At 41.7% G+C, this 26,618-nt stretch overlaps 1 protein-coding gene across 1 annotated transcript; it reads left to right on the top strand.

The window, feature by feature from the left end:
* On the top strand, positions 1-26,618 carry LOC105282161 (homeotic protein proboscipedia). The gene is made up of 3 exons (XM_011343928.3): positions 1-1,903; positions 22,320-22,462; positions 22,620-26,618. Exons 1-3 carry the CDS (start codon positions 1,375-1,377, stop codon positions 24,540-24,542), a joined length of 2,595 nt encoding a protein of 864 aa, XP_011342230.1. The 5' UTR covers positions 1-1,374; the 3' UTR covers positions 24,543-26,618.

The following is a 26,618-nucleotide window of genomic DNA, read 5'->3' on the forward strand; positions in this document are numbered from 1 at the left end:
GGCGGAGGGCTGTGCTTCAGCGTTCGCGTTACCGCTCTACGATTGGTCGCTCCATTCCGGCGAGCGGTATCACGTGACCAGGCCGACGCCACATTAAAGGACGACTTCCACCTCGATGCCGAGGTGGACTCCCAGCCACCCCCTCCCGGAACGGGGAAAGAGACAGCAGTAACAACAGGGACACCGGGAATACCGGAGAGGCGAAAAAGATCGTGGAAATTTCGGTCCCTCGCGACTGGTGAGACGACCGTCTCTTTCTACGACGGGGCGTCCTTCGCTTCTCCTACGGAGCGCCTACCTACGCTCGGCAAGTACCTCCACCACGGACCTCTCGGACCTCCACCTCTCTCAGCCTCTATCACTACCACCTCTCTCACTCCCGCGTCACTTAGTGAGTACGCTGCCGATCGGTGACTGCTTGGCGTACTCTAGTCCGCTTGCCTGCGTTTGCCTGGCCGATCGGGTACACGGTAACGGCATCGTATCGTGGCGCGGTATCGTGCGATTCGGCACGGCATTCTCCATAGATCGGTCGGAACTATCGATCAAACCGCCTCGTGACAGTACGTGTGACAGTAGTGATCTGGTGCTTGGTTGTTCCCGCATTGAGATCGTGGAGATCTACGAACTGGATTTGTTCTTCGAGCGACGTCAACCGCGAGTACGCAGTGTTATGTCTGTGGCGTGGTCCGAAGATTCGCTTCCTGTTTCCATCAGATTTCTACGTTGCAAGACGAGTTATTCTGGTTAATTTGTAGAAGGAAATAAGCGCAAGCAACTTATGATGACATATTATAGTGAGTACCATCATAGTGAATAGTGTTTACACGGTAAACAATTGCAGTTAGTTAATGGAAGATCGATATGTTGCCTTAGCACGACAAATGTTTGAACGTGACTTAAGTATGTAATGTGTTTAATTAGGAGAAAGCGATACTGATAGGTATCGCATAAAAAAGAAAAGTGATCGATTTTGTGTCGTTAACATAAAAGGTTATTAGTGAGTAATGTCGCATTGTACTATTGACGATATAGAAAAGAGAAAGTAGATAAAGAAAGCAGATAAAAAAAGTAGATAAGAAAAATAAAGGGAATCTAGGCGAATGCTTTTCATGTTTTTCATGCTTTTTCGAAAGCGAATTCTGACTCAAGCTTTTTCTAGTTTATAACACATAGCGATATAATCTGATAATTGGAAGGTATACTAAAAGCATGTTGCTATCGACATTCATCGAGTGAATTTCATAGTGTTCTTCGAGAAATACGAGCTGCACATAGTTCACTAAAGAAACATCATTTTGTATATTATTATTATTACATTTAGCGTCAAGAAGCAAAAGCAAACTGCGAGTGCAAGTTGATGCGTGTTATCCCATGCGCGGTAAGCAACAAACGTTAGTATATCCCGAAGAGGACTCGTATCAGTCGCAGTTGTCCACTGTGAGCAATCTGCATCTCGGCGGCAGTCATCTTCAGGATTTGGTCCACGCGAGCAAAGAACTATCGACCTTGAAGACGAGGCCGACGACACCCGTCCTGGCGAACGACGGAGGGGGCGGCTTCTGGCTGGCCACGGTGGCCACGGGGGCAAATACCCCAGCCGGGCTGCCCCCGCACGGAACCCACCATCCAGCCATGGACCCAACATGCAGATCCACCGAAACCGGCTTTATCAATAGTCAGCCCTCCATGGCTGAATTCATGACGGCATTACCGCAATTAGCTGGGGACAGCAGTTTGCAACACTCGCCGGGGACCGGCGGGTCTATCAGTCCTGGTGCTCATCATCCAGCATACCACACGATGATGGATCCCCACGGCGTCGCTGATCCCTCGGGTGTCAATGTTCCTGAATATCCTTGGATGAAGGAGAAGAAAACTACTAGGAAAAGTAACCAGCAAGGTAAGTCGTTATATTTCTCAGATTTTTCCTCGATATCTTTCTGGTTTCGTAAATGATTGCATAGTTACTAGTGCGAAGATGTTTCATGAGAAAAAACTTTTATGAGAGATTAATTTTTGAATTTTCAAACTGTTGGTACTTTTACATTATGGTTTTAAAGTAATCCATTAATTATTTAACAATATATTTTTATATGTAATACTTGCTCGTAAAAATTAGGAAATTAGGAAACAAGTAAAATTACAAATCAATAGAGAAAAATAAAATAATGTAATCGAATAAGTCTTTAGAAAATTTGAGGTTGTTATACGCGTTGCTACATAATATCGTTTAGAATATCGTCAAATACCTTATATAAAATGTAAATAGAAGAAATGATGTACATGTTTATATATGAACTGTGCGACCAAAACAAAAGAACCAAACATTATCGAGTAAGACCATGAAAATATCGGCTAAAAGTCGCTTTTCTTTTGATATCTCTACAACAGTAAATTCGTATGCAAACTTCTGCTCGAATTGTTTGTTGTTTCTGATTAGAACTTACTTTCCCTCTCTTCTTTTAATAACTTCTTTTGATAAGATTAATTTTGATTGCTAACTAAATTTGACAAATTTGAGAAAACTGAAAGTAAACTCGTTAAAATTCAACAAACCTAACCTCGTTGCTCGTATATCAATCCTGCTAAGATGGACCATGTCGAACAAACGTGATTAGAAATTTGTCAGGGATGTAAAGTGACAAACGTGAAAGTCAGTTAACGGTGGCTGTTAGGATTCGGTGCGCCGTTTACAGCATTAGGAGTCTATTGGCTTCTCGCCGCTACATTGTGGCTCGCCACGGGGTGCCTAGTATCCGACGGCTAATGACAGTCCCAAGCCACTCCTTTTGTACCTACCGGTGCCGCACATCTGGAGTATACAATGCATTAAAACCACATATTTCCGAACATTTGCAAATATTGGGCGGCAAATTATGATGCATTGTCTCGCCGATCCATGGCGTCCACATGATTTTTGGGATTTCTCGGAGACAAACTACAGAAATGCCAGGCTAGCCAAAAGTGCACTTTACGGTCATTCGTGCAACTCGTCCTGTACGCTCGTTATTTAAAATGCATAACTAAATTTATTAATACCTGATATATTTATTAAAAAATACATTCTATCTGCTCTATTTATTTTATTGCTTTTGATACACACTCAAACTTGATCAAATTTCATACGATACGCGAAGCGCTGAAAGCTGTACGTGCCAGTTTCGGCACGTTGAATCGAAAGGATATCCGCCGACGATCCGTTTTTCCAACAACTTGTTGGCGAGGTTTTCCGAGACCAATAAATTCGTGGGGAGACCCGCGATACAAATTTATTAACCCTCGATAGCCATGCGGTAGCCAACAAGTTGTTGGAAAACGGGCGCCGGCAGATATCTTCCCGACTTAACGTAGCGAAGCTAATTCGCGAAGCTTCCAATAGATAACTAACTGATATTGCACGAAATATCGAATCTTATAACACAACCAGTATAAAATGTATGTAACAAACGGGGTGATAAATCGAACGTAAAGTATGTTTTCGTTGCTAAAGAAGCATTTTATATTTGAAAATTGTACTACGTGTTTCTACGCTCACACATACGCGATGATGGATGGCAAAGCAATCCAAAGGGCTAACTTTATAGACCAGTAGGACCACTATTCGACAAACGTTCGGTAATCCTCGGTATATTTATCTATATGTCTCCATTTATATCTCTCTCTTTTCCTCATCGGTGATCTCGTGGCTACAACAGCGATTTAACGTCGTGCCGACTCGAAAACGCGGTCGGACCATCCGCAGGACACGTCGGAAGATTAAGTGTTTGGCACGGAGGTTAACCAGCCGCTGGCCAGGCGGTAACACGCGGAATCATCTGTAAATTGAGCCTTGGACTAGCGGGTGAGAGCGTCGGGACGGCCATAACTCACATGGGGTGCCGCCACCGACGCCTCGTACACGTCGGCTCTTTGCTTTCAACTACCATGTTATCCCTTATCGTGCACTGCCCCGGTCATCTCTTTGTGATTTGCGAGCCTATCGTATCTCTTTATAATTATATTCCCTGCGATGTGTGCGGGCGAACGAAAAATTCGCGTTTGCTGAGACTTGCATTTAATTACTCGGAAATATTAAAAAATTCACTTTCACGGTATCGTCAGGAAGATGCGATTATTAGGATAATATTCACCAAAAACTACATATCAAGTTCATCGTTTGGCGTTCTGCTGAATTTGTATTGGCTCGTTGTATTTTCTTCTCTTCGTCGAGCTTGTATTCATAAGTTTCAATCGTAAGCTGACAGAAATTAAACTCATTATCCCGTTATTACAATTTTAATCGTCGAGTCCGCGGTGACGAATCCCTGCTCACAACGGGTATTATCTCCTTCGTCTTCAGTAGGTTTCAGTGAGAATCGACGATAGGCCCTACGAGACCACGAAACGTTAAGTAACGTCCCGTCTTTCCGTATGTGTCACCATGCTGCTCGTATTAAATTTCAATCTGCTACATCTACGTGCCCTCCTACGAGCCGAGATGTTTTAGTTCCGGGGAGGGAGGCCGCCTTAGATGGGACGATGAAGGGGGACTAGAGGTTCTGATTAGTTGAGTTATTTGCCAGGAGAAGAGGCGCGACCGACGGTTCCATGCTTCGTCGGTAATTCTTGCCGGATACCTTTTCTACAAAAAAGCCACGAATCTACGAGTGTTTTTCCCGACGCCTTGTTCCGAGGGTCTCATCAGTCACGTCGGTGGGTGCCAAAGCGGAGGCGTCAGCCCAGCAGACTCCTCCAAGACGCCGATGTGTCAATTAATCCCTGCATCCCACGGGATAGGACTAGGCTAGTGGAAGCCGGATTATCATCATCCTCTCGCGCCGCTATCTTCCGGTCTCCTCCTTACGTCTCTCTCCTGCGGGACGGCCATTTTCGTGGCCGAACCGCTTCTTACGCTAAACTACGCCGGGCTACGTTTCCGCCATTAATTAATATAGCGGTGATACTTGATGCCTTTAATAGTTCGGCATGTTAGCCTGCAAATTCGCTGAGTAACATTATTACGTAGCCTTCGAGCGACTACGCGAATGGAGTGAAAATAACGACGGCAGTTAAGAGCGAGGAATTCCTAAGAGCCTACGGCAGGAGTTACAAATATCGGCAAGCGAACCGAGCCGAAGGGGGGACGTAAAGGTTCGATAACGAAAAGAAGGGTGGAAGGAATTGACTATACTCGGCGATTCCATGATATAGGTGATTGAGCGAGCGGGACTTTACCCTCCGGGGTGGAAGGCAGTACGAAAAGAGCGGAGCATCTAATTTAAAGATTCATTGGCGAGTAAATCCTCGCTGAATTAGAGATAACTCTCCTAGAAAATCCCAGCTACTATGATACTCCGCAGCCCGCTGTCGCCGCGGCTGCTCGGAGGAAGAAAAGGAAAGAAAAAAAAAGAAAGTCTTAAGACGATGAAAGCGAATTCAATGTACGATAAAGCATGCTGGAAAAACCTTTCCAATATCCGATCGCGTATATAAAAATGTTTTATCTGCAAAAATATCGTGCATGATATAGAAGAGATCTCATTATTAATTGTGCCATCTAATTGTTCTCGATATTATGCTATTAAAACAAACGAACAATTTTAGCAGCCACTGCAAGAAACGATCATAAACATTTGCGGGATTCGTCTTACATGACAAAATAAATTGTGTGGAGAGAAAAGGAGGAAGAAACGTAGTTTCTATATGCGTATAGTTTTTCTCGGCTCGTCGGTGCAAGCATCTGCAGGAATAACACCGCATAAAATATTCCAGATTATCCCCCAAAATCGACGCTAGTACGACGTCCCGCAGCTGCAGGGGGTTTCCCTGTCGCAAGATGCGGGTGGTTCGCGCCTGTTTTCCCTCTCTTTCCTTTCTCGCCATGCTCAAATAATAAACACGGTATAACAAATTGATAATCTGAAAACCCATAATCGTACGCATGTTTCGGGGCCGGAATCGGTAGTCCGACACTAAAAGAAGTTTCCACGCTCGTTGTTACGCCAAATGGACCGCTATAAAAGCGTGGGGTTCGTATCGCTGCGTTTTCTAGCTCTTTCCCTCCTTCGCAGTTGATGTTCTCTCTCGTGCTCGTGCAATAAGATCTCACCGAGGTGGATCGCGATATGATTTTTCGGAGGGTGGGAAGAAATCCATGCGCTACCATGCAATGTTCCCTTTTTGGTGGGATAAATAAAATTATTTATCGTTAACACACATCGATAAAACTGTGACTGTAAAAAATATGCAGGTATAATACGATCAGGAACATAATATGAGCCAATTGGGCACTCTATGACGTTCCATAAAGAAAGTGAAACAGCCGTGATTTTCCGCGGCGATAATAATTTTATGCAAATGTTCGAAGGTGAAGTTCCGGAATAGCGACGATATCGTCAGATAGACATCTCTCGTCGTGCTTCCCTCTTCTAGCGGGGAATAAAAGACGTTGAGGGTTCCTATATCTGTGTTATTCCACACTCATAAAAGGAAAGTAGGTGTAAAAATTTGCAGAGAAGACGATAACATATGCCCGAGGGTTAGCTGCAGGTGAGCATAGAAGCGAACGCGTCATCTTTCGTCTTATTTAATTTCTTCGTATTTAGTTTCAATTTCTTGTCGAAATTAATTAAGTGACGAAATTGTTAACCATTCTTCTGGTTGTGCTTAAGACACAGCAGTGCGGAAAATTATTCTGACTTGTTTTTTTTCTAATCGTATTAATTGGATGCAAAGTCTGCTTTCGCCAAGTTTCTCTGATATTCTCCATATGATTTCTATAGTCTTTCTAAGTAATTCTCACTTGTGCGCTAAATCTCCATATCGAAAGCACAGATTGTTATTAGACTGTTAACTTGTAAGTAATCCGAATCACATCTAGATTTCGATACAAATATTGTTTTAGAAAATTTTATTTTACCTAGAAAGATTACCTGTTCTGCTAAAATAAAGTTAAAACGACAAGCTATGTTGGCCTGTCACCATTTCATCACCATTTAGATCCGGATTACTTAGTTAATAATCTAATATTTTGTTTCAAGAATAAGTTCCAAAAATGACCTAATACGTGCAGATTCGAACGAGAAAAATACGAGAGAGTTTCTATTGTGCAAATCTCTGAAAAGAAAACTGCGTGTTTGAAATCGCGCTAGCGCGAAACATATTCTTCACGCGGTCCACGTTCAAAGCCCTGATTGCGCGGGGCCTAATAAATTGCAGAACTGCTTATAAATCGTTTAAACATTAGCAAGCTTCGTGATGCACGCGGAAATCTGAGAGGTACGTGAGCCGTGGAACAGAAGGGTGGTTAAGAGGCGATGAGAATTATGATGGATGGACAGATCACAAGCTACACACGTGACAATGGGAACCAGAAATTATCTATTTACATTTCCAATATATATATGTGCCATCTTAGGACTTTAATATCCGGAGAATCCCGTGCAATGATGCGTCCAGCATTTTCACGACAAAAAGTAGTGCCGTCCAGTGTCTCAACAGGCAACGCAAACAAGACATGTCTCTATCGTGATAAATTATCTAGCATAGCGACTTTTGCGAACCATTAGATCTTCTTCCTATTGCGGATTCGTAGATCTGGAGATAGGTGATCCATAGGGCGATCGCCCATATTCTTTTTGCCGCTACATCCCGGAAGATCTCTCATTCCTTCACTCTGCCCTTCCACGACCCGCGCTTTATATTAAAAATGAACTGTCGCTTCCACTGACGACACGGACGGGTATTTGACTGTACTACCGCTTTTATTTGATAAATCACGGTGCGACCTCCTCTCCCGGTCATCTGAATTTCTAATGCATTATTTTTCCCGGTCGGCACCATCCGCTCGGCTACGTTGAATCGCAGGGGGTGAATCGCGCGCCACGCCAGACAGGGACGTCGGCTGGCTGGCTGGAGAGAGCGATTAAGGGTAAAGCAGTGGAAAAGCGACCAAAGACAGCGAATCCAAGCGGACTCGAGAAACCTCCGATTTCTAGTAACTACGGCGATTACTATTAACGTTTATCGCAGTTTGAGTATCACGTAATCGCTGGGAGAAAGCCTGCACTATTTCGACCAATCGTTTGGCACGCTTCACGTCCGATTGGAGTTTCGCCAACGCGCGAGGACCTTCTCTCGCAAAGAAAAAAGGGGATCAACAAGTTCACGACGATTTTAGCGTTTCATAATGCGTAATATACTGGCTGCAATGCTACTTGCCATATTTCTCTAAGATTTGCCGCAGTTCACTCGGATTTCACCGCAGACTTTCTAAGCGATTAATCAAGACTTCGAAAATAAAAAGAATAATGGATTATTAGATGGTTTTTAGTACTGATACGTAATATCGAGCGATACAAATATGGATTCGATTTATTAATTTGATTTTTAGCATACGCGCGCATAAAGTAATTTGGAAAGCGCGCTCCGCGCTTCCTTCATCTCTTCTTAGTCCTCCCTCGCCCTCCCCGCGAGTGGATCAACCAAAACCTGTTGCCTATAATGGGCCTCACAGAGCGATAAAAAGTTTTCAACTCTACAGGAGCAAAAGCCTACATTTCTTCTTCGCCGACAGTTTAGCTTCATAATGCAAAGTCGCGAGTCATTCGGTGATCAAAGTGCCGCTCTCTCTCTCTCTCTTTCTTTCTGTTGAAGTGGGTACGCTTTCAAAAGCTATTCTGATGTTTCTTTGAGTCGCCATCGTACGTAACATCAGGACATTGACACAAGGAAGCACCGTTTTGCAAGACAAGAGACGGTAGGGCCACAGCGGTGGTACGACACATCCTTTTTATTCGTTTTAACGGCAGACGGAGGATTGCATCCTTTGGATGAGCAAACTGCCTCTGAATACCCGTCCAGAGAATCCAGACTTCGATCTTCGTAATTTAATTTCGTAATACGATTTTCATTTTAACTCATCGAATGGAATAGCGCGTGTGAGTTAAGCACAAAATGAACAAAAATGTTCAGTATATTTCGAATTTACACGCAAAAAAATGCAACTCTTGTAGCACCGAGAATTATTTGCATCTTTCACACACATCTTTTGTTGTTAACACATTGAATTGCGTGCGAATCTCAAATCCGCAAAGATCACTGTAGACGCTATAGAATTTTTCGCTGTTTGCTAAATTTTATCGCTTCGTAGATAAATACCGCACAGATTAACACAGATTTAAAATTAACTTAGCGACGATCGCGCGGACGTTTACAACCAACGTGGACTAAGTGCTTTAGGGTACATTAGCCTCGAGAGCAATGGAGAGCTCACCCTCTCTACCAGCGCTTCTTTTCTTCTCGCGAAGACAACGCACGGTTACGCTAGGGTGGACGCCGTAGATCCAACGGAAAGAGAGAAAGAGCACTGGTGCTGGCGGGGAAATCGTCGGCAGAAGGGAGTGAAACTGTCTGAAGTAATTAGCTAACCGGGCCAGGCCAATATCGCGCTGAAAGATTTTCAACTCCCCGTCGTCGACTCGGATCCGTCGCGACGGGAATAATCCCAGTCTCAAGCCACTCTGTTTAGAAAATGTCAAAGTGCTAATAAAAAGTCATGCTACATCAAACAGTAGTAACGAAAGAGATAAGAAAGAGAGAGAAAAAGAAGAGAAGAAAGGGAGAGAACGAAGAGGGAGCCAAGTTCATTATCGATTAGTGCAATTACTAATAAGTACTTCCGGCCTCCCACATCGTTTTATGTAACTGTATATGTGAGTCTTTTGTGTACGCGAGGAATAAAAACCCCCATGTGACCTCTCTTCTTCCGTGACACTTTCGAAGAAGGTTACTTTCTTCTCGGGAAGGGAGATACGCGCTACCTTGTGATGCCTCACTTTCTCACACAATCCCATTGATTTCGATATGGATATAAAGATGTCCGTGAATCAAAGATGCCGCTGCTCACATCCTTTCTACGTGCGTTATCATGCGTCTCTATCATACGAAGAGAAAAGAGACTCAACCGTTGCAGTTCTCATACATTTCATCTGAAACCAGATAAATTTATCATATAATTACTACATAAAGATTTGATATCGATAACATGTATCTGTCTAACTCGTTTTCGTTGTTCGCATACATTGAATAATTTAAGGCGGATTGTTCAACAGCGTGTGTTACAATTTCTTCTCGCTATTAATCGACGAACTCGGAGACCGCACGTCTCTACCCGGCGATTCCTTACATCTGTATCCACCTCGCGGAAAAGACCGAATAGAATTCTCAGACACGGCAAGATAATGGAAAGAACAATTCCGGAATTGGATGTTAGTGCCCGGCTTCAATCGATTGTCAGGATGACAGTCCAAGCATGACTCGCGGATTCGTAGGTAGGAAACCTCCCGCGCGAAACTCTGTACATGCTGGACGTGGCTGACCAGCCGGCCGACTGACGGACGGCTGACTGCCTTTCTGATTGATGATCGCTACTGGATTCTCCGCCGCCATGCATATCCTACCAACACATCCTCCGCCGTCCTTCACGGGCGTCCACCATCCCCCGTGCGCGTTGCGAGTGCCAGCCTTCACCCTCTTCGTTCGCTAGACGCGTCGACTCATTCCCAGAATCGCGCCTTCACCCTAATCTTTTTACACCGCTCAAACAACACCTTGTGCTTGAGCAAAATCATATCGAAGATGCGAATCGAGTTAATCATCGATATACGGAAAGTATAAAAGGAATGGGATAATCAGAAATTAATGAGCGCTGTCTTTTATTGATTTTGTTCGGACAAAAAGATATTTGGGATTAAAATTAATGATCGCTTGAACTGAAACGGATTTAGGGAGGTGACAGGTGATTTTAAAGTGATGAAAGTGTGAACAAAACATTATTACATATATTCGATTTATATCAGATACCACTTTGATTAACGTAATAATGCAATAACATTAGGTCATTAACTAAGTAATCCGTTTAGATGATGATACAAACATTGTAGTGAAGAATTTTGTTTTTTTGTTTTTTAAAGGTTGTGTATTCTATTATAAATTTAATGTATGACAAGTTATGTTGTGCTGCCATAAGTGTAAAATATTCATTATGTAAGATATCCGTTATTCATTTTGATTTAGGCACGTTTCATGCGAGCGATTGTTGTTAGATAACATGGCGCTTTGTGCTACAAGGTTTTGTTTTCCGCGCAACCGCTGTCTCCGCTGGAGGAAGAGAGGCTTCCGACCGCAAACACTCTTAGTTTGGAAAAGTCATTAAGAAAAGTCGTCATCACATTATGTTAAGTCGCGATTAGTCATATCGCATCGTTTAAGTTACGCGAAGATTCTTTAGAGAAATTGTTACAAATCTGATATTCTTTTTGTAACTAATATGCTTTACTTTATGATCCTCTATTCTAGATTTTATAAAAGTTTAAATAAATCGCCCAGAAAGAGTTAACATTAAGAACCTAAGTATGTTTGCTTCATCGCTATTTAGACGCAATCCGGATTATCTAATTAATGACCTAATAATAACAGACATTAACAATATTCTTTGTAATTCGATAATAAAAATTTCTAAAAGAGTGTGTATAATCAAAATTTGCAAATAATTCTGACAAAGACTTGGAAATTATTGAAGCATCATTAAACTTAAAATGACAAAACCAAACAAAAATATCCCAGAAGATCGGAGCCGGAAATGTGCGGTTGATTACGTGACAAGTGCGTGCTGTTTAACTCGTAATCGAGCAGAATTCGAGTATGGATGACCCGACACGAGAGCCGAAAGAACAGTTACAAGTGAATGGATCCACCCTTGTACTCCGCAGCGCCCCACCATCGTGCAGCCCATCGCCCACTTCCTTTCACTGGGAGCAATATTTCTTTTCGCGACTCCCCTCGTAGGGCCTTTATCTAACAAGGAGCAAATCATTTCCCTATTATTTGCTCGCTATCGCACTCTCGCTCTTCCAGACTTCCTCTTCTGAATTCGTTTTACCAAGTATTCGGGTTCTTTATCCCTCTCCTTCCTCCACTTGCCGTTGCGTTCTTCTGGTCACTATATCTCTTGGAGACCATCCAAGTCCTATCCATTGTGATTATTCTCTTGCTAGGACTTATTTTTGAACACTCTGTTTCATATTTCTTTTACTCGTAGCTTCTTTCTCCTTCTTCAAAGTGTTCATACTGTTTCAGAGAATATGCCATTGTACAATGTACAGTGCCAGATTTCAATTTTATTTTAATGCTTGCATACTAGTACAACCCATATAAAACTCTCGATATGAAATAAATACACCTTGAATTTTGTTGCATTTATATGTGAAACTTCTTCCATTTGAACTGAAATAAAGGAGGGTAGAAGACCAAAACAAAGTTTGAAATTCCATTGATTCATTCTGAAGAAATAACTTTCCGTTAGCAGCGTTTCTCTCGCTCGACCAAAGTTCGATAAAGCTCTCTTAACAGATTCGAAAAAATTCTTCTCTTATAAATCCTCGAATTACATTGTACAATATTATCTGTGCGATTGGTACCTACACACTTTCTGAGTTTATTGCTGAATAAATATCACATATTTTATGCAAAATATTATGATCAGTTTTAGTAACATGATTGCTGAAAACGCAATTCTTAACAGTCTGTACAGTATCGTATTTGCTATCTAATTATTTAGAGCAAGTAAAAAGAGAAGTAATTCAATCGTAATAAAGTTCCTAACACGCCCTATGGTAAGTACACGGGACTCACAGAACCAAATAGGTCTCAGGATGGTGTTTGAGTCGGACTAAAGGGGTGGCCAGTGGTCGGTTTAAACAATTATCACGAGGGTTGACCGCGTGCACAAGTCGACACGGGTGGTAAATTATTACATACAGGGTTACTTAGGACGTACCGGGCTCTAGAGCCTTTTGGGTTCGGGCCACGTTAGCGCAGCAGTATCGCTAAAGACCAATCTCTCTCAAGTAACTCATAAAACACACGTTATATTAAATAATTTTTAAGTAAAATATAGGTGGCATTAATAAAATCAAAAATATTTATACATCTGCATTAAAGACGCAAAGAAAATCGTTTAAAGCATCAGTCAAAGTAATTTTACCACATTTCAATATATTTTATTTACAGCTTCGAAATATTACTCATGTCACATAATATACGAGTACAATTTAGAGCATAATACAAAACTTGTCAACGGGAATAAAATTCATGGTCTTTCGTCGAATCGTTTGTTATAAATTCTTACGCATGTTGCGATCAACTTAAACACAAGTGGTACATGCTACCTCTTACCACTGTGTCGCTGAAGTGCGATATATAAGAATCGCACGGAAAGGAGCGCTCGTAAATCTGGTCGCGCTAGAGAAGGCTGCACCCCGTGTTCCTCGTGATGAGGGGTGAGATACAGGGCGAGTGTCCTTTATAGCATTGTTAACAACTAATGTATGCGGCTCGGGTGCCCGCGCGCAAAACCCTCCTACATTTAACATTCTTTAACATTATTATACACATGGCGCCCGTCTGAGTACTCTCCACGTATCCGCTCTTTCCTCCTGCCGCCCTACCTTCCTAAGAACGACCCTTCGTGCCCTCGGGGGCCGATTTTTGTCAGTTTTATTTAACTGCAACCACGGAATCCCTTTTCCTGCCACCCTTTCCTGCTTTCTTTCTTCTTTTCACAGTACGAAACGAGGCGCTTTCTCTTTCTCTTTAAGATGCCAAGCACGTTTTAGGACTTACGATCAGCACCGTAATTTCGACGAACAAGTGGCGCTTACTACTTTCTGATGCGACTTTAGGAGCGCACAACGAGACACTTGAAAATAATACATCCTATAAATAATCTAACGGATACATTATGGACTGTAAAATTCAAATATGGTCAATAATAATTGAATAAAAGGCCGTTCCGTGATCTGGAATAGCACTAGGATATTATAGTATACTTAGAGCTTTATGAAAAAATCTAGACTAAGAAAAATGAGAAAAGTATAACGGCCGGAAAAAGATCGGTCCGTTATCAGATTTGTTCTCGTGAAATAACTGTTACCCTGCTCGCCGATTAATTAATCGTTATGTTCAGAGGAAATTGATAATTATAAAACTACTTTCGAAACGGTTCTTTTGGCGTTTTGCTATAAGCCAATCACGTGATTTTGTAATTACCTGAAATGCCGGCACACAGTGTAACGAACGTTCTTAAGAAATTCGTGTAATTAATAACCCGCTCGTCGCGGTAAAACGAAGAAAAAATCAGGAAAGGAAACCTTGCGGTGCCGCTGGGTCGAGACTAATTAAAGGTAACTCGTGATATTAGTTAATTTATTGCCGGCTGCGTATAAACGTCACTTCCTATTGGCCGTGTGGACGCTCTGATGCATGCTTAGAACCGAGCTACTCTTTCGATAGATGTTTTCCGCGGCTAATTCGAATAATCGGATAGGATTTCTGTTCATTCGTTACGTCAGCCGCAATAACTCATCATGGTAACGCGATTAATGAAGCATGCTCCGCGCTTTGTTTTGCTCCTATACGCGCAGAAGACAGGAACGGAATTTCGATGAATTGCCGTTATGATTTTTACACGCTGGAAATATATATCTTCGGCTACTAGTAACTCTAACTGTTTAATATTGCGCATCTTCGAAAGTGCGCCACGCAATCATCACCTGTTCCTCTCATCCTCTCATCTGCTCCTAACGTTAACCGAAGGATGACTGGAGAACAAGTTCTTCTTCTGGCTTTATTCGCGCAAACTAATGTCATTGGTTAATAGATAATGACCGGATGTATTCATGAGCTCACATACATGCAAACTTGGAAAAGAAAACAGCCTGCACAAATTGCTCGCAGTTATCGACCATGCTTCTCTTTTCAGACGTGAGTCGACCCAGCTGACAGACGCCTAATTACTGCGATATTGATCCGTCGAAACATCGTGTACGATTCTTCACTCTCTCGAACCATACGCCAATATCGCGCGGAATACTGTTATCAATATTAGTCAATGTCCTTGCATGTGATATAATACTCATATGCATTATATAACAGCATAATTGCACAATGTATCAGTAAAAAAGTGCAAGATTGTTAGATACGTGGAATTAGTTTATGCTTGCCAATTATCAATGTTACAACTTTATCATATTGTACACTATGCGAATATATATATATTATCATATATCATATATGTTATTACATTGCATTAAGATAACGTAGAAATTCATTAGTAGTAATCGAAAGTAATTATATCATGTGAGAATAGAAATTTGAGTTTTCTGATAATAATGCTTGATAATTACCGCAATATTGATTCGATGACAGTACACATTATCAGCAATAAGTAGAGCGCTCGGCAGCGCTCTTTTGGTATTTATATTTCTCCATCTGTGTATAATACCATTCTTGGGTATACCTATATAATTAGACACTAGCATATTACTATTTCATCGTCCATCGACGAACTGACAACGTTAAATATGTATAATAAGTACTTTTCGATAATGTTCAACGATAATGCTTCCAAATATCAACTGATATTTGGAAAAGTAAAGAAGAAAAGCACATACTCGGAACTTTGAAACCTATTCAACAACAACATGTAAACGATTAAAGGAATGTTAAACAAGGCAAAGTAGGGCAAAACGTAACGTCTCATGGAATTGCCATATTCTCACATAACAAGGAAATTTTTTTCAAAGTATTCGGTTAGAATATCAAAAAGATACATGATTTACAAAATGGGGGTCGCGAAAGATGAAAGAAGTTGGGGGAAGAGATGGGCTAACTCTTATTTTCTGTCGCGATGGTTTACATGGACGTTGGAGTAAGCCGCGAAGGATTTAAAATTTGTAAAGATTAAAATAAACTTTTTATCCGACTGCGACTTCTCGGTCTCAGAGGAGGAGGAGCAAGAGAAGAAGGAGGGGTTGAAGACGACGGCGGCAGACAAGAAGCTTGCTCCGGGACAAGAAGCTCGGAAGAGCTCGGAAAAAGGTGGTCGTAACGCGAACGGAGAATGTAATGAGAATCTCTCAACTCAAACCATAATTCAAAAAATTGTTGAAGGATTCTACGCTCCGTGCCGCAAATTGTCGTGAAATTAGTTTCGAATTTGTTTCTCGGGGGAATACCACTCGGCGAACGTAAACGGAAGTGCCTTAAATATTTATGAGATCTAAAACTAAAAAACGCCCATATAAAATTGTTACTAATGCCGATTTCATAGCTCCCTGGCGTGCAATCGCATACATGCCCGTGGGCATGTTTTAATAATCTCGCATCCTCATTGGCTGGCTCGCTGGGATCGTCCACATCTGATCCCAATTTATTTTTAACCTCAATTTGCCGCGCGTTAGAAACGCAGGAAATTGATTCGGGAAAATCAGGAACCGTTATGTATTTTGATCATCGCTGGATTATTTTAATCACATTAGTGTTCGAACGTCGGGGCACACCGGCGTCTCGTTACGAAAAGGAGCGTTCACAAAATCAATCTCGCGTCTAATGGAAAGATGGCTTTTCATCCCCCCTAGAGACCACTCCCGTTTCGCGTACCGAACGCCCTACGCCTTAAGCATTACTGCTACCTTTCGACTGCATCTTTTCAATACGTAATTATAGATTTTCAATGCGGCCTTCCATTTTACAAAATATATTGTAGCATTATGATTGGTTTATAATTATTAGACTGTCAAACATTTTCTTCACACAAATATTGTCCACATTTATTTTATGTCTTCTCAGATACAGCTTGAAATTTTTAAAAAGCTGAAAAATATTTGTAAGATTGCACACCGCGAGCAACACAACGTTGCACATACGTATAGACATTGGTATTTAATCTGCGAATTAAAATGATGAAGATATACGCGCCGGAAATCGATTTTCTTCAGTATAATCTTATATAACCCGTTATTTAAATTGTACGAGCATTGCAGCAATTATGAAGGAAAAGAATTCTGCAAAGCGGCAAAATACTAGACATGGAACACAGAGATACTCTGTGAATATGTGTGCCGTAATTGCAGAATTAACCTCGACCAATCACAGACCGCGAAGCAAAATTCCAGTTAGCTTGGTCAGCGGCTGCACTTATGTATCTGCCTTATTGCGTGATAGTTACAGGTTCGTGTGTGCCATAGGCGAGCATGCCAAGTAGAGATTTGTTACGATGAAATTAAAAATAAGACTTTGTGTAGAATGATATAATGATTGTACAGTACAACCATCTAATTGCCTGTAAAATAAAATCTTTTAAATATATCTGCAAAAACCTAGTAAAACTCATATACCCTCTCTCTTTCTCCGTGGATTATGTAATTAGCCGATTAGTAGCCAATTTAACCCATTGCGATCCGCGCAATTTTCACAGTTTCGTTTCAACTGGTCAGCGCTACATTCGCAGTTTCGTAGCAGCCATAATATGCGACGCAGCTCTTATCTTATCTCTATTAGTATCAAATTACAATATACACAAAGTGTATACGATTATAACTACGGAAAATATTCTTAGAACAACTGCTGTTGCATTCGAAACGTGATGCCGAGTCATACTCGACATAGGACCGCAAAAGGTTAAAGAACGATGATAATCATCGTGAAAAGAGTTTATATTATAAAGTAACGTCAAGTGCCATTACAGCAAATGGCAAATCGAAAAATCATTAATCAGAGAGATCATATCCCTCCAATTATGACCCACGTTACTACAACTGTTACGAACGCCAATTTTTGAGTGCCAGGCCAAGGTCCGCACCTTTGTAAGCGCAATCTTTTATCGCAAATCAACATGAGCGGCGAAACCGCGCGCGTTCACCGCTCATGCACGAAGAAGTCGAATGCGCCCCGTGTGTACCACCCCGATGATTGCAGGTTGCACCGGCACGCCTTCTAACGTAGACCAGCCAGTCTGAACCACGCATATGTACGTCTTGCCTTTCTTTCACCGCGGGAGAGATCCTTGCGTCCAATTTTCTTGCACGAAGGGCCGCTCGCCGTCGCGCCCACCATAATCACAGGTTGGCGAACCTGTGCATGGCCAACATGGCCGCGGTCGGTGCAAAGCGCCGACGTTGCCATGTCTTCGGCAGTGCTAAGCCAGCGCGCGGCGACGGCTCGCGCTGTTGCCAGCAACTTTTTTCGAACACGCAAATCTTCGTGTGCCGCTTTTATATCTTTTTCCTACCATCACCGTCCTTTCGTTCTTGTATCTCTATCTTTCTTTGTTTCCTCTCATCTCTTTTCTTTTCTCTTGTCTATTCTACGTATCAGCTAACACCGCGATTATTCTCTTTTCTCTCCATTATAATAAGATGATTACATAAAGTGTCATGCTAATATCCCAAATATTATTGTTAAGCCGAACACGATAAAACTAAGGGAAAAAGATGCAAATGTACAAGGAACTGAGAACTCGAATAATTCCAATCGTGATAGTAATCAATGTAGAAATCACAACGATACAACACGAGAATAAATTCCCTAGGACAATGGCCCTATCAGCAAGTGAGGTAGCCACTTGAATGTAGCGATGGGGTTCCAGCCAAACTGGAACAGGAAGGTACGAAATATTTTGCGGCCGTGGTCGGTGGTCGGCCGCGGTTCTTGTTTTGCTCACTGTTAATTGATTATAGCTCGTATCCAACACGCGGCGGAGGCCGCCGCAACCCCCGACAGCCCACCAAAACCAAAGCAACCAAGAGCCCTTCCTACCAGCCATTCCACTTCGATTCCCTTCATTCTATTCCCGTGCGTTTAGTTTTGTTCATTGCCCACCTCCGTTCCCCCTTGTGCCATGCCATCGTCCTATGTCTTGGTGTAAATCTGTAATGAGCCATAGTTTATGCCGATTCCACCTCTCTGTCTTTCCTCGCTTGTCCGCCACAAATTACCCAATGGCACATTAAATATCTACTTTATTCTTACGCGATGAATAATTCGTCCATCGCTTCAAACAAGCACGAAACATTACAATGTAAATTTCTATCGGTGCCACATCAGCTCAGTTGACCTGATTTGGAACCGTTAAACGAAAATTAGGATTTGACTCTCCTGAATTTGTAACTGTCGTGTGTGTTGTTTCTCTCTTATACATTAAATAAAAATTTAATTTGTTCCTCACAATAGAGAAATTCATAAAAGAACTTTATTAAATTTACTTGATATATCTTGATGCTAAAAGAAATCCCATTGTCGCAAAATCGAACGATGATCCAAAATTAGGGCATAATGTTGCGTTTAATAAGACATTAGGGATGTGGCATTTTAAAGTAGATCATTCCCTAAAAATTGCAGTTCGGCAAAAAGAGTTTGAGATGCTTGGAAGAATCCGAAACGATCAAAAAGTTATCGATCACAGTAACCTTCCTCACTGGCCGCCGTCTACCTGTTTCGGACACGTCAAAGCACAGGCATGGAGCCGGCTGTCTTCTCGTTTGTTTCAAATTCTCGTCACTCATTTTTCATACGTTTACGCTGCCGACGCCGTCGCGCCGTCGGTTCCTCTCGATACTAAAAGAACGTGAGAAGGAGAGATAGAATGAGAAAGAGAGTAAATAGGGGAAGGAACATGGTGAAGAGAGAAGAAAGGAAGAAGTTGAGGACAGAACGAAGAGGGGTAATCGTTCTCTTCTCCACGCCGTTCGAGTAGTGGTTCTTTCCGCCCTTTGTTCTTCTTCGTAAGTTTTCTTCCACCAGGCGCAGGGGAAACAAAAGACAAATTACAGAGACGCCCATCATGTGACCCTTCCCACCTGTCTATGTACGACCTGGTCCAGTCTACAGAAAATGAGAGCACACCAAAACGGACGCAGAAGGGAAATCCATGATCCGGTCGCGTGTACACTAGATTACAGATCAATTTTTTCTTTATACCTCTAATAGTCCTGTTTCTCTCTAAAATATCTATGGAAATGAAAATATTAATCCACAAATATCTACCACCATATATATATAAATTAAATGTGCTAATTTCTTTCTTTCTCTTTTTCTTTTAAAGTTGAGTTCGATAATATGTCGAAAAATTTTATAATAAACACGTTTCTTCTTAAAGAAGCGAAGCAGAAACATCACATAACTTATAAAGTTACATTTCATCAAACGGATATTTTACTCTATCTCTTAATCTACACAGTCTAATATAGGTATTAAAAGCTTCTTAGTAATCCTCTTGTAAAATACTTGTAGTAACAGTCTTAACCGGATGAACATGTAAAGGAGGCTAACAACGTGATATACGAAAATACGGTCTCTATTTTCGTGCTCTATCGTTCTCACCTCGTATACGATCCTGTCAGGTCGCGCTCTTCATTTTGACTACGCCTTGACAGTTCGTCATCCGCTACATCGTCTCGCAAGAATGAGAAGCGCGCTAGCAACGTCGACATTTTCGTCCGGTCTCAAAAAAAGTCGTTACCATTACACAGCAATAAAGTCTGTCAGCTCAATTCAAGAAGAAGCGATGACACATGTCTAAGACACTGTCTGATTCTATTAAATCCTAATAATATACGTAAAAGTATGTAAACATTTATTTACACGAGACATAAAGAATTTTGAAATAATTTATAAGCATCTATACATAAATTCTTTAAAAAAATAATATTCCACTCCACGTACTTATTTTTTTTAATAATATTATAGTATAAGTAGTTTATACAATTTATTATATCGAATCGTTATTTGCCATTTCAATATTGCTCCATATATTCATTCTCGGATTGAATTAAACTCCTGGAACGATTGAACAGATACAGGGCGTGGAGTGGAATTTGATCGACAGTTTCGTCCAACCAATCGCAAGACCGAAATGCTGATGAGGCCCACGTCAATCATGCGATACTTTCATCTCGCTACCATCGCCCTCACCCTATGGAAACTCCACGTGCAGGATTTGCTAGGTTCAAAGCTTACTACATCTTCAGTCTACACCCTTCTCCGTCATCCCCAAGAGTGTCTTCTCTCTTTCCTATTCTTTCTCTCTCTCTCTCCCCTTCTTTCTTTCTAACCATCTCTCTATCACACACCTTTTTCAGTCACTATATCTTCCTCTTTTTACCTTTCGTCTTCTCTATGTCTCTTTTCTTCCACTTTGTTCGCCCATTCTCCTTCTCTTTCTTCTTCGACCCCTGACGACTCATCCTACTGTCGAACCACCCCTCAGCCACCCCTATATCCGCTCGCACGCTATGGGGTAGTTTAGCATCTCGGCCCTACGAAACGAACCACCCCCTCACAGTCCCCCTTCGTTCAAACTGCGTCACGCCGTATCGGTTTTTTTCTCTCGTGATACGGCGACGCGTAAAAAAATATAACACCCCTGATTCTTGATAAAAAAAACACCTCGAAATTTTCACATAGCCAGTGATGGAATAAAATATTGCCGTAAAATATTTTCCTCGCGCCGTTGATGTCTGTTAAAATCTTTCTCGCGCTTTTGGAGCATGAGACATTGAACGGCATGAAGTGTTCGTGTAATAAATGGGGTGTATACGAGATTTTTCTGCACATTCACGACGGAGTGCACGACGAAGTGTTGTTTCTGGAGAATTTGTCAAGATGTACCTTGTAAACAACGCAAGCCGGCGGCGAGCCATCAAGTTTGATTGAAATATTACTTTACGGGGTGCGCAGCGAATTCTGTAATTACGATAGGCGGCTATTAATAATTGTTTACGGCAGTTGGGTGAAAATTGCTCTTACGCCACACGGCTCAACGGAGTGCCGTGAGATACTTGGTCGCTACTTTCTAGAGCAGATCTGCCCGAATAAGCCGCGGAGCTTCCTCTTACAACGTCCCTTTCTCTCCCCTTCACCGCCTCCACACTCTCGCATCTTCCCGAATCTGCGTGGCGGTCCTCTTGTGTTATCGCGGAACAAGTTTCTTGCCCGATAACAATTAGGAGGTGTTTCGCATCGACACGGAATAGTGTGATGGGAAACTTGTCCAAAAGTTTGTAAGGAGCCGAGTAACTCGCCGAAGCAACATCCAAAATGAGCCTTTTCGCGCCATGAGAATTTGCGCTTATGCATTGTTAAGGATGTCGTGCTATACCCCTCTTTCTCCTTACTCTCCTTCTCTTCTAGCCTAGATTGTGTGTGCTTAAATGATCATTAATTAGGAGACCATTTACTTCTCGTAACGGCCAAAAAACGAGTATTGCTACGGCGAAGACAAAGCTAATATCGAGGACGCGAGAGCTTCAGTGCTGTGAAAGATACGCTATTGTTGATGATAGTTTGAGATTACTTTGTCGTCTGCATAATTGTATTTATTCTGATTTATCATAACAATCTAGCGTAATGAGTAGTAACGACATTTTGTTACAATGGATTTATTTGCGAACAATTTTCTAATAACAATGAATAAAGAAGAGTAAATTTGTATTTTACAGAAAATGGTCTACCAAGAAGATTGCGGACAGCCTACACAAATACACAACTTCTTGAATTGGAAAAAGAGTTTCATTTCAATAAATATCTCTGTCGACCACGAAGGATAGAGATTGCTGCTTCGTTAGATCTAACAGAGAGACAGGTAAGAGGTCGAGCATTATCGTGTATAAAAACTCTAGAAAATAATATTACAAAAATTTTGCGAGAACAAGCTATAATATATTATAACTTGTTCATCGTTCCTATATATATAGTAATTAAAAATTGAATAACCAAGATATTATCTCTCTCTTCCTCAGGTAAAAGTTTGGTTTCAAAACCGGCGGATGAAACACAAACGACAGACACTCAGTAAAGAGGACGGCGATGAGAAGGACGGCTCTACTTCGGACGGCATGGAAAAGTCTAAAGGCGACAACATGCTGTCCGCTGATGACGAAAAGAAAAGCTGCCATAACTGTGATATTTCCGGCGTGGGCGACGTCGGAAGCACCCTCACTGGTGACGTTACCGATTTGGGTTCCTCCGGCCGGAGAAGCAGCAACAATAATAACACACCTGGTACAACTAACAATAACAACAACAACAATAATAATAACAGCAATTCCGGCTTTAATACGAACAGCAACGGCGCCAGCAGCGTTGGCAGCACGAATAGTGTATCCAGTTCCTTTGAGAAAATGATAGTGGACGACGACTCGAGGTCGCAAGATGGTAGCGAAGTGACGTCGCCAAGCGTAACGAAAAAATTGTCGGGTGAGGTAAGAATAAAGGTCGAGAGCGGCCACAAGAGCCCGAATACTGCGAAGCAGCAACAGCAGATCACAGTAAGCAAGAAATCACCATCAACTAGCACGAAGGATATGTGTTCGGTGAGCAGCAACGGCGTGTTGTTGGCCATGCCGGATTCGACGGTCAGCACGCCAGTTTTGCCCGGTCAGAATTCCACGAGGAGTCTAACACCATCTTCCACGCCAGGTACTCCCGTTTCCGTCCAACTTCAACAAGGTAGCCCACTTGGCATTCAACAGGCAACTCACACGCCATATATGCAGAGACCGCGAAGCTCGCCATCTTCGACGACTTCGCTGTCGGGACCGATGTTGCACGCGTCTGCGAATCCGGGCACGATGTCGCCCCACGGTAGCCGAAGTATCCCAAATAATCAGCAAGCGCACTTTCAGCAACAGGGCGTGTATCAGCCTGCATCGACCATTGATTATCGAAACGGAGTACCCACCAATCGACAGAGCATACCTACCGCTACGCAGCAAACTCAACAACAATCGCAACAGAACAGTTATTGCTCCAGAGACACGTATCAGCAACCAAGGATCTCTTACCCAGGTGAAGTGAATTCCCTATATGTCAGACAAAATCAGACAGTAGGGTCGAGAATGGCGCATCATGTGAGAGCGACAGGCACGACTTCTAGATCCATGTATAACACAAATATGCAGTTCCACCAGCAGCAATTACAATATGGCAGCACTGGCGAGTATAACGGGTATCCTCAGGCCGGACCTTATCACGGCTATCATAGAAGTATGCAAAGCACCAATGCTTATAACTCCGGTCAAGGATACTCGGCGACACCGAGCGAGCAAGCTACCGACAGCTACATGACATCCGGAAATTATGGTTACTCAGCCGGCAGCAATTATCATGGGGCCAGCGAAGGTCTGACGACGCACGGACACGCCGCCGTGTCCGTGCAAACCGCCGGACAGCACTACTTCAACGACATTCAGCAACAGCAGCAACACCCGCAACAACATACCGCCGAGGGCTATGTTACCCATCAACCGCCGATGCATCCTAGTTCCGGCGAGTATCGGTCGGGTAACAAGTGTCACCCGGGCGCGTATTACGAGCAGGCCAGTCAGCTGCATGTTCATCAAGGCGGAGAAGCATCCAGTATCCCAAACAGTTACGTTTCGTCGCCCGACCCGTTCCCGGCGCCCGGCATGACGACAACCGCGACGGCGATCGCAGCTGCCACCGCGGCAGTAATCACGCCACCCGGAAGTGCCAGCCAGGCCGATAGTAACAACGAGTCCTACGGCAATTACGGAAATTTCTATGGGGAACCGGTACACACCGCCGCCGCCGCCGCTGCGGCACCGCCACCATCCGCCGACAACAGCAACAGTTCATCCGATTTCAACTTCCTTAGCAATCTAGCGAACGACTTCGCGCCCGAGTACTATCAGCTCAGTTGAGTCCACGCAGAGACTGAGAATCCTTGCCAGCTGGACTGGAGCGACGAGCAATGCCTGCTCAACGCTTTGTATTAAATCCGCGCATCGTGATGTGTACATACTTAGCACTCGTGATTTAGAATTACGTGTAAATAGGAATCATATAAAGATGAGACTGAGACTTGGATCAGGAATACTCTCGGATTACACTGACAGTGTACTACTATAATAATCTTATTGTCCGATTCTATCGAATGTTCCGCAGTTTGAAATAATTTCTTCCCGCGAATTGCGTGGAAATTATTTTTGAGACTGTTTGAATTAAATAACATAAGATGTGAGGACTGACTTAAAATAATTGTATATAATAAAACATGAACTGTTTGAGCTTCAACGACTACAAGCATATCTTCAGTAATCCGGATTACCGGAAAAGTCGTGGACTATTCTGGGTTGCAAGGACAACCCAGATTGTGATTAGTCGACGTCTGTTATGTTCGAGTAATATCACTTTTCCTATCTCACCGAACACAGGATGTGAATCTGTAAATTTGCATTCCATATGTTAAAGGATATTTCGAGGATATGAAACAGTGACAACGAGTGTAATGGTTGTGTTAAGTTTAAATTGAAGCAATGATAAACAGAGTTTTCTATCCTCAGAATTTTTCGAACTGTGTTTTAAAGTCAAAAGTGGATCCATTTCATCGCATTTCAATGTGAAATTTCAATGTGCATAACACGAAAGCTGAAAAAGTGATCTTATAAGTGATATTAGATTGATATACACGAACTGTGGTCAACGAATACATGAAGAACGTTGTAAATATATCAAAAGCTCACTGTTGTGAAATGAAAATTCGATGAAATTTCAATTCAACAATCCGATTCTCGTAAATGGAAACACGAAGTGTAAGTGCAATCTTCTTAGCGTGAACGGTTTCTATATTAACGTATCATCAGTCTGTCTGATATTAGACTATATAAATCACCGAAGTTATGTTTTTTTTATTTCCAACATAATTTCAGTCATTGGCACGGAATATGCTTAGTTAAAATATTTAGTTGAAGTATTTTAATTTAAAAAAAAAACAAATATTTGCAAGAGGAAATTGTTGAATTGTACGCAAATTTTAATTTCCATGTGATAAAATATGGTTTTATTTTATTTAAAACAGTAAAACGAAACGCGAGACTGTAGATGCATGAGCAATAATTAACAATAAATTTGTGTACATATATATCATAAGAAAGATAGTTTAATAGAACACAAATGAATAAGAACATCGCATTTATATACAGTCACGATTACTATGTCGAGTATACAACTTCTGAAGAATGGAATAGGTACAATCCATTAGTTTTAATTAATTAAATAAATAGGAAATAGATGTCTATCATGAAAATAGATGTCTACCTCTCTCTCATAAAAATTGTCCTTCCCCGTTGAATGTGGAGACTAGTTAAAATCAATTATTTGATCACTATTGCAAGAAAAGACAAATGCACTTGTAAAAATGTTATCTGCACTATTCGTTTTGTGAAAAAATGAAAGAAACTTTAAAATTAATTGGAATTAATATGTTATTCTATGTCGTGGATAATGGCACTTAATAATGTTGGATATTGTTGAGCAATACATTGAATAATAATACGCATCTTCTGATCATAAGATATATTAATTATATCTAATATTTATTGAATGTTGGGTGCATTATCATTTTTTCACAAACCGTAAATTTTTTTCTAACTTCTAAGAGCGCTATCTTAAGCGAACCAAATAAATTATTGTCATACATCGTAGGTAATGTTAAAATAACCGTAAATAGAGACATAATTTTAATTTTCACCTCACAGCAACATATTTAATACGCAATTCTTTTTGTATAAAAGAAAACACACATTAGGCGCCGTATCTCGTTGTTCGTATAAAGATTCTCATGTACATAATGCGCGTACAATAACCGTATATTGTTTATTCATTCTAACTATGCTAACTGTGTTGCAAGTGGGCCCTTGACACGGTAACGACGTTATCACACATTGTACATTCATTCACCGGTACATTTGACAAATACAGGTCATAGTGAAAAGTAA

This window comes from Ooceraea biroi, chromosome 10, assembly GCF_003672135.1.
Source record: "Ooceraea biroi isolate clonal line C1 chromosome 10, Obir_v5.4, whole genome shotgun sequence".
NCBI classification, from domain to species: Eukaryota; Metazoa; Arthropoda; class Insecta; order Hymenoptera; family Formicidae; genus Ooceraea; species Ooceraea biroi.